Here is a 13,455-nt window from a genome sequence, read left to right as displayed (position 1 = left end):
AGGAGTAAAGTTCATTTTGCACATGTTGATTCTGAGCTCACAACATCCAAGGACAGATATTAAAATATTAGATATATGGGTCTGGAGTTCATAAAAGCAATGGGAACTAGGGATAGAGATTTAGGAGTAATGAACGCACTGATGATAAATAAAGCCCTGTGAGTGAATGAGTCATTCAGGAAGTATATGAAATGAAAAGGAGGCCTAGGACAGAGCCCTAAGGGATACCAATTAAGGAAGAGGGAGAAGTCATTGACTGTAAGTTGGACTTTAAACTCTCCATCATTTGTGAATGTAATAGTCAAAGAATAATTTTTAATATAATTCTTAAAAATAAAACACCTAGTTTAAAAAAATGTGAAAGAAGTCAGGAAATTAAAATTTATTATCCACCAATTATGTGCCAGTCATCTTTTCATATGTATTCAATTATTGCCACAATAACCTTTTAAGATAGACGCAATTCTTAAGATGAGGAAACAAAGAGCTTAAATAACTTGTGACAGGTTGCAAAGGCATGAGAGCCGCAGTCCAAAGCAACCTGTAACTCCAGAATTTCAGTGATTCTGTCTGACCTTAGTGCTTGAGAGAACATACTATCAAACTTTTAAAAACATTATCTGTTGGAATAATTAAATTTTTCAATCCATAAAAATTTAGGGCTAGAAGATAATCCAACTTCTTTATGTTCCAGATAAAGAAACTGAGTGCCTTAGAGATCAAGGCACTTAACCAAAATATAATGCTTAAGTTCACTAAACCTGTATATTGGCCAATAATTTGTGACAGACTCAGAATGGAAAGCGTTTTCTATATATGAGATACTAAAAGTATGGCATTCACTTTGAGCTGTTTTTCTAGTAGAGACAGAGAGCCCACTATCTACTCAGTCTCTTGGCCAACATCCCCTTGTATTCCCAGTGGAATACAAATGCAAAGCAGCTAACAATTTAGGAGTATACCCATGGCCATGAAAAATCATCCACATGAGAACAATGCTTTAACCAAATGCAACTCATCATATTTGACTTCCTTTACGTGAAAAAGTTTCAGTCGTCATCAGTAATTCACAAGATACACTTTTAAAATATTCATACATTTTCTTTAAAAAAAAAATGTACACCTACCAACAAGCCAAAATGAGGTAAACTTTCCCAAATATTTTCATACCAAACCATAACCAAAGACTCAATATAGCTAAATATTAACTTATTTACAATTCTAATATAGTCATCAATAGTATTTTGTATCCTTTAAGCATATGTCTTTGATTTTTAAATAAAAACAAGTCCACCACGTTTATTCCACAATTAACACACTTCCTCTCTCTCACACACACAAATTCCATTCAAAATTTTCAATTTTGATACATACTTATTGCTATGATTTCTATAAATCATAACCAAGACAATAACAGTTAAAATGGGAAGAAGGTTCTCAGTATACATTATATTTCATATGTAGACCATACTGTCACATGTAAGATTCCAGAAAGGAAAGAGTTATTAACTAGGATTCCAAATTTACCTTTTTTTCTGACAAGACAAAGCTCTTTCATGACAGCCTGCTAAGAATATCTTAAAATCAGTTTAGCACACCTAATGACATACCTAAGGAACCCTTGGTCTGTTGACTGTTTGGTGGTATGTTTTCCTTAGCCATGGAGATTAATATTTTACTGTTTTCAGAAAGCTTCTCTGATGCTGTTCCCTGAAAGAGACATAATATTTACAAAATCAGAGGGGAAAAAACCCACAAAATTTACAATTAATCTCAGTACTTTTATTAAACAACTTGATGAAATTACATGGTACACCACAGAAGAAATTTAAATGTAAGGTTTGAGGAGTTAACCAAAGGTATTTAATATTGCAATGTTCTATTATTTAGCTCACTGACTTATCAACAAATACTCACTGAGTTCCTGAAACAGGCACTGTCCTGGGTATCAAAAACATATGAGTGAAAAAAATACAAAAGAATCTCTGCCATCACAGAGCTTATAAACTACTGTGGTGACAAACAATAAACATAATACGTAATTAGATTATGTTATATGTAGCGAGTGATACAGAGGAGCAATAGAAATAGAACAGTGTGAGGAGTCCCAGAAATGATGAGGGAGGGAGTGCAAGGCCTGATTGAGTGGGTGATACTTGACCTAAGACTTAAAGATTATTACCTATCTACTATAATATTAGAAATTATAATAAAGCTGTACACTGTCAGCTAGTCCTAAGTACTGGAGAGTGGTTAAGAGCATAAACTGTGGAGCTGGACACATGAAGGTTCCAATCTTGAATCCACTACTGTGTGTACCTGGACAAATTACTTAACCCCTTTAAGCCTCACCTTCTGGATCTGTAAACCAACAAAAATTCAGCCTACTTCACTGGGATTTTATGATTAAATGATGTAATACATGTGAAGTCCTTGGCACAGCTCCTTGTACAAGGCAGATATTACGGAAGGAAAGCAAACTAGTGCGACGGTGAAGAGAACAAGCACTGGATTCAGGCTGCCAGGAATCAAAGCCTAGTTCTACTAACTCTGTCACCTAAGTCTCATTACTTAACGTCACCATGCCTCAGTTTACTCATTTGGAAAATGACAATAATAACTACTTATCTCATAGATTCATGCAAAGTATCAATGTAACCTCTAAAGACTACGCCTCATCCATAGTTAGCCCATAATAAATATTAGCTATATGAGTAAAATTCCTATATAATTAGGGTGTCCATATATTTTATCATTTCAATCAGGATAACTCTGTCCAGGACAAATGCTTAAACCAGACGACACACTGGGACAACAAGCAAAGCAGGACTGTCTTGCGCAAGCCAATATATACGGTTACTCTAATTAGGATGGACCATATGGCATAGATTAATCTACACTCTATATCTCATTACATACACTGAGCCCATGAGAGAAAGCGCCACATCTGTCTAGATTAGTGCTATATTCTCAGAGCCCAGCACAGTCTCAATAACTATCAAAAGTAGGAAACCTTTGGGCTTCCCTGGTGGCGCAGTGGTTGAGAATCTGCCTGCCAATGCAGGGGACACGGGTTTGAGCCCTGGTCTGGGAAGATCCCACATGCCGCGGAGCAACTAGGCCCGTGAGCCACAATTACTGAGCCTGCATGTCTGAAGCCTGTGCTCCGCAACAAGAGAGGCCGCGATAGTGAGAGGCCCGCGCACCGCGATGAAGAGTGGCCCCCGCTTGCCACAACTGGAGAAAGCCCTCGCACAGAAACTAAGACCCAACACAGCCATAAATTAATTAATTAATTAATTAATTAATTTTTTTTAAAAAAGTAGGAAAGCTTTTTCAGACACTTTCAGAAACATTTTAACAAATGTATATTCTGAAAAATACACCAAAAAAAACTATTCTAATAAATTTACTTTTGTAGATTTCAAAAATGTTTAAGATGCTGATTCATTAAAAAATTGAATTACCTTCATTTCCATGTAAGGTGGATCACTTTCCAATTCTGCTTTGTCTCTGGCCAGTTTGGCTTTTCGCTCTTCAATAAATTCATCCAAATTATCAGCCATTTTGTAGATACTAAAAAAAGACTTTTTTTAATAAATTTTTTAAAACCCTTCAGTGAGCATAGCTATATCAGGATATCTTTAGGCTAATTATTAACATGCAGGCTTAGTCTACATTTAGTATTCAATCTCAGCTATCAAATTGAGAACTTCAAACAAGCTTGAATGAAATTTGCCTACCTGCTTTCAATCCCAACTCCCCCAAAACCTACAACCTACTTTAAAATATCAGAAAAGAAATAAAAAAGAAAACGAACCACCACCACCATCCACACATATACACCAAAAAATCCCTGAAGTCAAAGCACTTTCTTTTAAAGTTTCTTTTACTATTTGGAGGTAATTTTGAACTTACAAAAAAGTTACAATATGAATAGTATAAAGAACACCTGCATACTCCTTATCCATTCCCTATTGCTAAGATTTTGCAACACTTGCTTTACCTTTGCGCACACAAGTTTGTTCTCTTTACTCAATTTTTTCTAAGGTCATTCAGAGGGTGAATTACATATATCCTAGTCCTTTACCCCTAAACGTTTCAGTGTGTATTAAGAATTATTCTCGGGCTTCCCTGGTGGCGCAGTGGTTAAGAATCCGCCTGCCAATGCAGGGGACACGGGTTCGAGCCCTGGTCCGGGAAGATCCCACATGCCGCGGAGCAACTAAGCCCGTGCGCCACAACTACTGAGCCTGCCCTTTAGAGCCCACGAGCCACAACTACTGAGCCCACGCGCCACAACTACTGAAGCCCGTGTGCCTAGAGCCCCGTGCTCTGCAACAAGAGAAGCCACAGCAAAGAGAAGCCTGCACACTGCAACGAAGAGTAGCCCCCGCTCGCTGCAACTAGAGAAAGCCCGCAAGCAGCAACGAAGACCCAATGCAGCCAAAAATAAATAAATTTTAAAATTTTAAAAATTAAAAAAAAAAGAATTATTCTTTTACATAACCTCAATGTGTTTGTCAACTTCAGTAACATTGATTTTTTAATCTACTGTCCATGTTCCAGTGTCGTCACCTGACCTAATAGTGTCCTCTATAGAATATTTTTCTCTCTCTCCAGTTCAGGATCCAGTCTAGATTGGGTACAGCATTTCACTGTTACGTCTCTTTAGCCTTCTTTAATTTGGAACATTTCTACACCCTTACTTTGTCTTTTATGACACTAATATTTTTTGATACCACCCATCCACCACCCACTCTTTTTAATAGAATAGTCCTTATTTGGAGTCTGCCTGATGTTTCTTCATGAGTAAATTCAGGTTATGCATTGTCAGAAGAAATATTACATAGGTGGTGATGTGTCCTAAAGGTGTCAACAATTAAAGACACATGTCCACCTGCTCTTTACTAGTGATGTTATTTTTTATCGCATGGTGGTCAAGACTGATTTCTGCATTACTGTTTCCTTGTAACTAATAAGCAGTCTATAAAAAGATATTTTTAGGCCATGCAAATACCCTGCTCCTGATGAAAATTTCCAAGATTTAGCATCAATTGGTGATTCTTAATTGATCTTATCTTTGATTCTAGATGCCTGCAAAATGCTAACTTTCCAATTCCACCACTCCCTGCATATACATTTACAAGTTGGCACTAATCATTCTATTCTAAAGAGCCCTTCCTTTGTGCATATTTATTTTCAGCTTATTATAAGTAAGAACTCATGAATTCTTATTTTTTTTCAGTAAGTCTTGGATTTTTAAAATCATAAGTTGTTGATTTTTTGAGGAATAACTTATATGCCATAAAATTCACCCATTTTAGTGAAAGTTTCCATAAGTTTTAGTAAATTCATACAGTTGTACAATTATTACCACAAGCATACTTCCATCACCCAAAAAAGTTCTCTCATACCCCTTTGTAGTCAATCTTCACTCCCACCCCTGGCTCAGGCACTGTAAGATGTTTTCTGTCTCTATAATTTTGCCTAATCTGGAAATTTAATATAAATGGATCATATAAGATGTAGTCTTTTGTGTTGGCTTCTTTCACTTAATGTAATGTTTCCAAGATTCATCCTTGTAGTTGCATCTATCGGTAAGTAGTTGTTTTTTATTGCTAATAGTATTCAATTATATGGAAATATCATATTTTATTATTCACACATTGCGAGACATTTGAGTTGCTTCTATTTTGGGGCTTACTTAAGAATAATGCTGCTATTGGGGCTTCCCTGGTGGCGCAGTGGTTAAGAATCCGCCTGCCAATGCAGGGGACACAGGTTCGAGCCCTGGTGTGGGAAGATCCCACATGCCGCGGAGCAACTAAGCTCGTGCGCCACAACTACTGAGCCTGCACTCTAGAGCCTGCGAGCCACAACTACTGAGCCCACGTGACACAACTAGTGAAGCCCGCGCGCCTAAAGCCCATGCTCCACAACAAGAGAAGCCACCGCAATGAAAAGCCCGTGCACCGCAACAAAGAGTAGCCCCCACTCACTGCAACTAGAGAAAGCCCACGCGCAACAACCAAGACCCAACACAACCAAAAATAAATTAATTAATTAATTAAAAAAAAAAAAAGAATAATGCTGCTATGAACGTTTAGAGGCTTTTGTGCGTTTGCAGTTCTCTTTGATAGATACCTAGGAAGGGAATTGCTGAGTTATCTGTAACTCTGTTTAACACCGTGAGGAACTGCCAAACTGTTCCTCTCATTCCAACCAGCAGCGTATGAGGGTTGTAATTTCTATATATCCTCACTAATGCTTGGTATATTCAGTCTTTTTGATAGCCATTCTATTGGGTATATAGAAGTAGCTCATTGTGGTTTTAATTTGCATTTCTCTAATGACTACAAGCATGAGCATCTTTTCATGTCATTATTCATATATCCATATATATAACCATTGGCACAATGTCTTCAAATCTTCTGCCCATTTTTAAAATTGTTTTCTTATTGAGATGTAAAAAAAAATTTTATGCACACTGGATACAAGTCCTTCATCAAACATGTTTTGTAAATATTTTCTCCAAGTCTGTGGTTTGTTTTTAAATTTTCTTAATAATGTCTTCTTTTTTTAATACTTTATTTTTTACAGCAGTTTTAGGTTTACAACAAAACTGAGCATAAGGTACAGGTTTCCCATATATCCTCTGCCCTGACTCATGCATAGTCTCCCCCATTATCAATATCCTCCACCAGAATGGTGCATTTGTTACAACTGATGAACCTACATTGTCACATCATTATCACCTTAAGTCCACAGTTTAAATCAGGGTTCACTCTTGGTGTTGAACATTCTATGGGTTTGGACATATGTATGCTATGTATCTACCTTTACTGTATCATATAGAGTTGTTTCACTGCCCTGAAAGTACTCTGTGCTCCACCTATTCACTCCTCCCTCCCCTCTAATCTCTGGCAATCACTGACTTTTTAATGCCGCCATAGTTTTGCCTTTTCCAGAATGTCATATGGTTGTAACCATACAGTATGTAGCCTATTCAGATTGGCTTATTTCACTTACACGTACTACTAAGGTTTCTCATTGTCTTTTCATGGCTTGCTAGTTCATTTCTTTTTAGTGCTGAATAGTATTCCACCGTCTGGATGTACCACGATTTATCCATTCCTTTACCCCACTGAAGGCTAGCTTGGCTGCTTCCAGATTTTGACAATTATAAATAAAGCTGCTATAAACACGTGTGGTGATGTCTTCTTAAGAGCAAAGTTTTTAAATTTTATGAAGTCCAATTTATCCATTTTTCATCAATTTTTCATCAATTGTTTGTACTTTTTGTATCCTATGTTAAGTTTTTGCCTAACCTGAGATCACAAATATTTTCTTCTATGTTTTCTTTTAGAAGTTTTATAAGTTTATCTCTTACATGTATTATTTCTTACATCTTATATCTATGATCCATTTCAAGTTAATTTTTGCAAACGGTGTAAGGCAAGGGTCATCAAGGTTCAATTTTATTTGCATATGGAAATTATTTCAGCACCATTTTTTGAAAAGACTATCCTTTCCTCACTGAAACTAATTTTTTTTTAAATACATGTTTCAAAAACCCATAGAACTTAGTGACTAATTCAATGTGTGGCAAGAAAGGAGCCAGTGATGACCAAAGTTTTAAGTCCTGGAAACTAAACGTGAATAGAATCCTGGACAAAAATAAGTCAGAAGAAGCTGGCTGGTGTGGAAAGGTTTGCTTTAGCTGTGTTAAGTTACAGCTAGTCAGACATGCTAATGGAAATGTCCAGCAGATTCAAGACTCAAATTCAAGAGAACCACATTAGAAATGTTTATTTAAAAGTCAACAATTTTAAAAATAATAGTTGAAGCTGTGGTAAATGAAGGTATACAGTGAAAAAAGATGACCCAGAACTAAATGATGGGAATGTTCACTTGAGGGGGTAACAGAAGAATTGAAGCTGGGAAAAAAGTACAAAGAAGGAATAATTAAAAGAGGACATAAAGCAAAATCCAGTCAACATAATTTGCAGAGAAAAAAAAAAGATACGAGAAAAAAAGTAGTAAACAATATCAAATGCAAGAGCTGGAGAAAAAAGCATCCACTGAATTTAATGTTTGGAGGACAATAATAATTTGTAAAAATGCAGAAAAGCAAGTTTTACCTAAAAGAAATATGCTGAAACTTATATCGGTTAAGTAGTACACAATGTGAACTTCATTCTATTATTTACTTCCAAAAAGAACAGTGATTTTAAAATATGGCCTTAGCAAAATATATTACAAACCAAGAAAAGTTAATATACTTTAGCCATTTTTAAAGTGCAATTTGTCACAAAAGATTTTTCCTAGTAAAAATTCAAAACAGTTCAACAGCAAACAGAGTTTTCAAGTTAAAGAAAATCACTTCTTAAAATCCCCTAATTTCCCTAAATATTTTATGTCTGAAAGAAATAAAAGATAATGGTGGGATAATACATACATAATAATATAATTTGCTATAAGATTTCATGAAGAAGTTAAACAGAAATGTCATTAAATCTAAAAAAACAAAAATGTTTAACAGGCCTCTTTCACTCTGAGCTATCTAACGTCTGTTAACAATTATTAGTTTAACATGTTCTCTTCTTAGTTTTAACCAGACTTTGAATTTATAGATATTTGAATTTCCCTTTACTATAATAATTTAACATCAATTATAAATTCTAGAATTGATTTCACATAACAGTAATCACAGCAATAAAACACATTTTTAAACAGTGGTAGTGAGCATAAAACACGCCATAGCTAAAACATGAAATTTATCAGATATAAGTACACATTTAATTATCTCTAATTTTGCCCTGCTGTCTAATCCGATTAGAATATAGTATCTCTAATACTAAATTGAAGAGTCAAAGATACTAATAAGCTTTCTCCTGGCAATGCCCTCCAGACAAAGAACGCCAGGAACACTACTATAGTTAAACTAGTTGGATTTATTACTCATTGCATTGAGAGATGTCAATGGCCACCATGGGGTACTCTGGAGTATCTTATTAAGAAGGTGTTAGGGGCTTCCCTGGTGGCGCAGTGGTTGAGAATCTGCCTGCCAATGCAGGGCACACGGGTTCGAGCCCTGGTCTGGGAAGATCCTACATGCCGCGGAGCAAGTAGGCCCGTGAGCCACAATTACTGAGCCTGCGCGTCTGGAGCCCGTGCTCCGAAACAAGAGAGGCCGCGAGAGTGAGAGGCCCGCGCACCGCGATGAAGAGTGGCCCCCGCTTGCCGCAACTGGAGAAAGCCCTCGCACAGAAACGAAGACCCAACACAGCCATAAATAAATAAATAAATAAATAAATAAAATTTTTTTAAAAAGGTGTTAGAAAAGACTTACAGGTTTGGGGCTTGTATTAGGTGATTTGGGGGAGGGTTTAAGGGAGCAGAGCTCTGCTCAGGATTAAATGCTGTCAGGAAGTGAGCGTAATTCTTTGATTGGACATCTTAGTAAATCTCACCCACAGGGAGGCTAAAGCTGTAACTAGTAAAGCAGCAGCAATCATAATCAATTGGGAGAGGTGTCTGGCATTTTGTGGCTGGGACAACATTCATGTTTCGTCTATGTTTGGACATAACTATGGAGTGGTACTGTTTTTCTCTTGCTCCATCATGGACACACAGCAGCTTTGTCTGATGTTGATTTTCTGTGCAATTGCTTATCTTCAACAGAAGAACACCAAGGCTAAGCAGTATTGTCAGGCCAGTTCCTAGCAACACCAAGGCCTTGGTGACAGTACAGGCCATCCTCTAGCTGTCATGGCCATTTTTCTCCTTCTCACTCCTAAAAACATGTGACAACTTATATAAAACATATTTCAACTACAAAATTATTCAAGAATTACTTAATGAATCACAGAAATTGAATTAATGGATACAGCCTAAGTACAAAATAGAGTAAAAATGTTTACAACTTAAAGATTGTTATAAGAAAGATCAGCTTAAGGAAACCTAAATGGGATTCTTTATTCTTCACTCTACAATATAACATCACTCACACTTTTTCCAAGATATTATTACCAGGTTTTTTTCCCCCCCAGTAGCTGTGTACATAGTATGTAGATGATAAATAGTTTTCAGAAAATCAGTTTAACTGAAAGACATGGATTTGAAACCAATTTCATCACTAATTGACTCTATGTGATTGACCTCAATGTGTTCCTTAACCTCCCTATCCCTCAGTTTCTTCATCTGTAAAATGAAAGTATCTACTCTAGAGTTGCTATGAAGAAAAAATGATACAAAATGTATGACACCTTTGACACTCAGAAATCAATAACTCATAGCTGTTTTATTAATTCTCATTAGGGGAAAGGAATATTCTAAGTACATTTTATTGGGTTAACTCCGTTAAAGTCTTTGTATACATCAGTACTCACTTTTTTTTAAAAAGCCTCCAAAGTACATTGGGATTCAAATCGCCAATAATTGATACTTGTTTATCATAATCCAAATCAACATCTTTAAATCTTAAACTTAGGCCCTTCATGCTTATTATATAGATGAAAATATAAGCAGACCAGAACATACTCATTCTGCAAAGCCTGAGTCAATCTAATAAACAGAGAGGATCCAGAAAGAACTGAGTATGCCCAATTCCTTTTCCCAATCTCACCAATCACAAAGAAAAGGGGAAATGTTCCTCCCATCCTTTGCCCTCTCCAGTGAAGTGCAAATTCCCACCCCTCTATAGAATTAGGAATGGAAAATAACTCCCATCCCAAAGGAGGACACTGTTCAAGATGTTAGGGGGATGAAAAGTATAAAATATGATCCTTGCCCTCAAATTGGACAAGATTATGTCCCCTGTCACAGTGGCTCACTCTAGCCAGACTGGGAGTTAGGGACTGATACCCACCCATATAGGACCCAGTAGCAGCATCAAGAAAACAATTTGAATAAGTCTGGAATTCAGAGTAGAGTCCAGGTTGGAGAAAAAAGGGTTAGCAGTTTTTAAAATAATCTTTAAAGCTATAAAAGAAGAGGTTGTCAGGAAAGAGACCCTAACACAGGAGAACAGAATAGCAGGGTGTGATTACATATGGCTGTGGGGTACAGGGGGAAGCCTGTGAAAAAGCCTTAAAAGAAAGAGAGGGAGGGATGAGCTGAACCAGGACTATGTTTCTCATTTCCCACCCATCTGGAGATCTTTCCACCAAATGAAAGGTGCTCAATCTTTTTCTCCTGGCAGATGACATCCACATGAGCAACCTCCAAGGGCACATCCAAATTTTGACAAAACCCTCTAAATGTTGCTAAGAAGTAAATACCATGTTACTGGGGGGAGAAAGGAGGTTGAGGGTTAGGATACAGAGAGAGCGCAAATATATAAAGGCACAACTAAGTCTGTTAGCAGCTGTTAATAATACATCATTAATGGTGACTAAGGACAGTAACATAAATTAGATAACCTTTTGGTTATGCAAAATTGCCAAAACATTTATTCAAACACTTCTGTCTCCTACTCTGGAAAGTAATCAGAACTTAAGTGGGAATGACGTTAAAGGATAATCTGAAATCTGCTCAAAGTTTGTAATAGTTAAATCACATGTCTAAAAACTTCATTTGAGAAACACTATACTGAAAGCACCCCTTTTCAATTTACCTTATCAATTTACCTCCCTTCCAGTAGGTTATCTGTACTGCAGGAGACCCAAAATTTCATCCCTAGGGAGCATTCAGCATAAACTTAACCAGCAGAAAGTCAGTTTACTCCTAGTAAGAAAAAATATGCAGAAAAGAAAGCAGCATCCTATTGGTTACCATGGGATTCCTTTTTGCTTGTCAACATGAAAAGCCATTCTTTCATATAAAGTTGAACCTCTCTGAGGATAATTGGCTTTTTACAAACTCATATTGGTTACTATTTGGCTCTAGCATTTCCCAAGGTGTTTGGAAACTAGGTAGTGGGGTTTACTTTAGAAATTAGTCTCCCCCCAACAAAAGAAGGAAGGAAAGAAGGAAGGAAGGAAGAAAACAAATTAGTCTTCCCAAAAATCCAAGCTAAACTTCTTAATCCTATAATCTTGAGAGCCAGCCTCTCTCAAAAGATGAATCCCATTGCTAACATTTACTAAAAAAGGGATTCCAATCCCAAGTAACAATGCTAAAATCAAGGCAATTAGAAAGAAGAGGTTCAAGCTCAAGGAGCCGAAGGGAAACAGGATAATAACAGCACCGACCTCACAGGGCTGTGGTAATTAAATTTTACTTGCAAAGCAAAGCACTGAGAAGCAGCGTTGGGTGCACAAGCACTCAATAAACGTTAACCACTAACCAGCACCGAGTAAAAGGAAAGGTGCTTCGGAAGGCTTAGCCAATCAGCGGAGAGCGGCTGATGGGGAAGGCAGGCACGAAAACCGAGGCACAACTGGTCTCTGAGCCCTGTGGGTGGCGGCCTCCTTAGGAAGCGTCAGCGCGTTGTCAGGCAACCGGGTCTCAACAGCACCCGAGGCGGCGGCTGCAGCTGCGGCCCCGGGGTCCAGACCCGAGTCCAGACCGCACAACCAAGGCACCGCCCCGGGCCGGCCTTTCAACAGTGAGACCCTCACGCACAGTGAGCCCCGTCCCCGGAAACCGGGCACCGCCCCCCAGCCAGGTTGCAGCGAGACCCCGACCCGGTCCCGGGTCCCCGGCCCTGCTGCTGCTAGACTCCAACCCCGTAACTCGGGCACCGCCCCTAGCCCGGCAGCCGCGAGACCTCAGTAGGCGGGGAACCCCTACCCCTACCCCGTTACCCCGTTACCCCGGGACCTCGGCCAGCCTAGCCGCCGCGAGACCTCCGCCCACTGCGAGGCCCTGCCCTCGCCCCAGGGCCGAGAACCCAGCCCCGGCCACACCCCACCAGGCCCGCTCCCCACCTGCGGCCGACGGACTCTTACTCAGGAAAACGGGCTCCCGGGCTTGCGTCGGGGAGACGCACAGCGCTCTAGTGAGGCTCTTCGCGGTCCGAAAAAGTGGCGGCGGTCGCCCAGGGCAGAAACTGGGTGACAGGCTGCCTGGCCCAGGCTCCGCCTCTCAGGCCGAGCCCTCCGCCCGCCCTTCGCCAACGGCCAAGCGCGGCCCCGCCCCACTACGGCCTCGGGGCAAGGCCACGCGGCCGGGGGCGCCCCCTACCGCCCCGGAGGCCGCAGGACGCCCGGCAGTTCGCAGGGCTCGCCTGCACCTGGCCTGGGTACTCAGACACCTGGTTCCCCTGCTCCGCCTGGAGACTGTTAAACCGTGGGGGACACGTCCCCAGGCTAAATTGATTCTGTCCCCTCCAAACCTTCCAAGCCCCAGCCGGCCTGGGTCAGAGCTTGGTGGGGGGGGCGGGGGAAGGGTAGGTTTGGTAGTGATAGAAAAACTGTTGGCATACCTCTCCGGGGCATCACTGCTCTCCCAGCAGTCTGGTCAACGTTTTGTCCTAGGCTTTTACTACTAATTTCAACATATTCAGTT

The 13,455-nt window shown here is 39.4% G+C and overlaps 1 protein-coding gene across 1 annotated transcript in view; it reads right to left on the bottom strand.

Moving 5' to 3' along the window:
* CSPP1 (centrosome and spindle pole associated protein 1) overlaps nucleotides 1-12,985 on the bottom strand; it is a 114,703-nt gene extending 101,718 nt beyond the window's left edge. The window contains exons 1-3 of the mRNA XM_061172270.1: nucleotides 12,876-12,985; nucleotides 3,468-3,576; nucleotides 1,611-1,710 (exon numbers count right to left, since the gene is read on the bottom strand). Coding sequence (XP_061028253.1) covers nucleotides 1,611-1,710; nucleotides 3,468-3,566 — 199 coding nt within the window. The 5' untranslated portion in view covers nucleotides 3,567-3,576; nucleotides 12,876-12,985. The remainder of the gene's footprint in view (nucleotides 1-1,610; nucleotides 1,711-3,467; nucleotides 3,577-12,875) is intronic.
* Between the last annotated feature and the right edge of the window lie 470 nt (nucleotides 12,986-13,455).

This window comes from Eubalaena glacialis, chromosome 17, assembly GCF_028564815.1.
Source record: "Eubalaena glacialis isolate mEubGla1 chromosome 17, mEubGla1.1.hap2.+ XY, whole genome shotgun sequence".
Lineage (NCBI taxonomy): Eukaryota > Metazoa > Chordata > Mammalia > Artiodactyla > Balaenidae > Eubalaena > Eubalaena glacialis.
The sequence above is the reverse complement of the archived record's forward strand: the minus strand, read 5'-3'. Positions and strand labels throughout refer to the sequence as shown.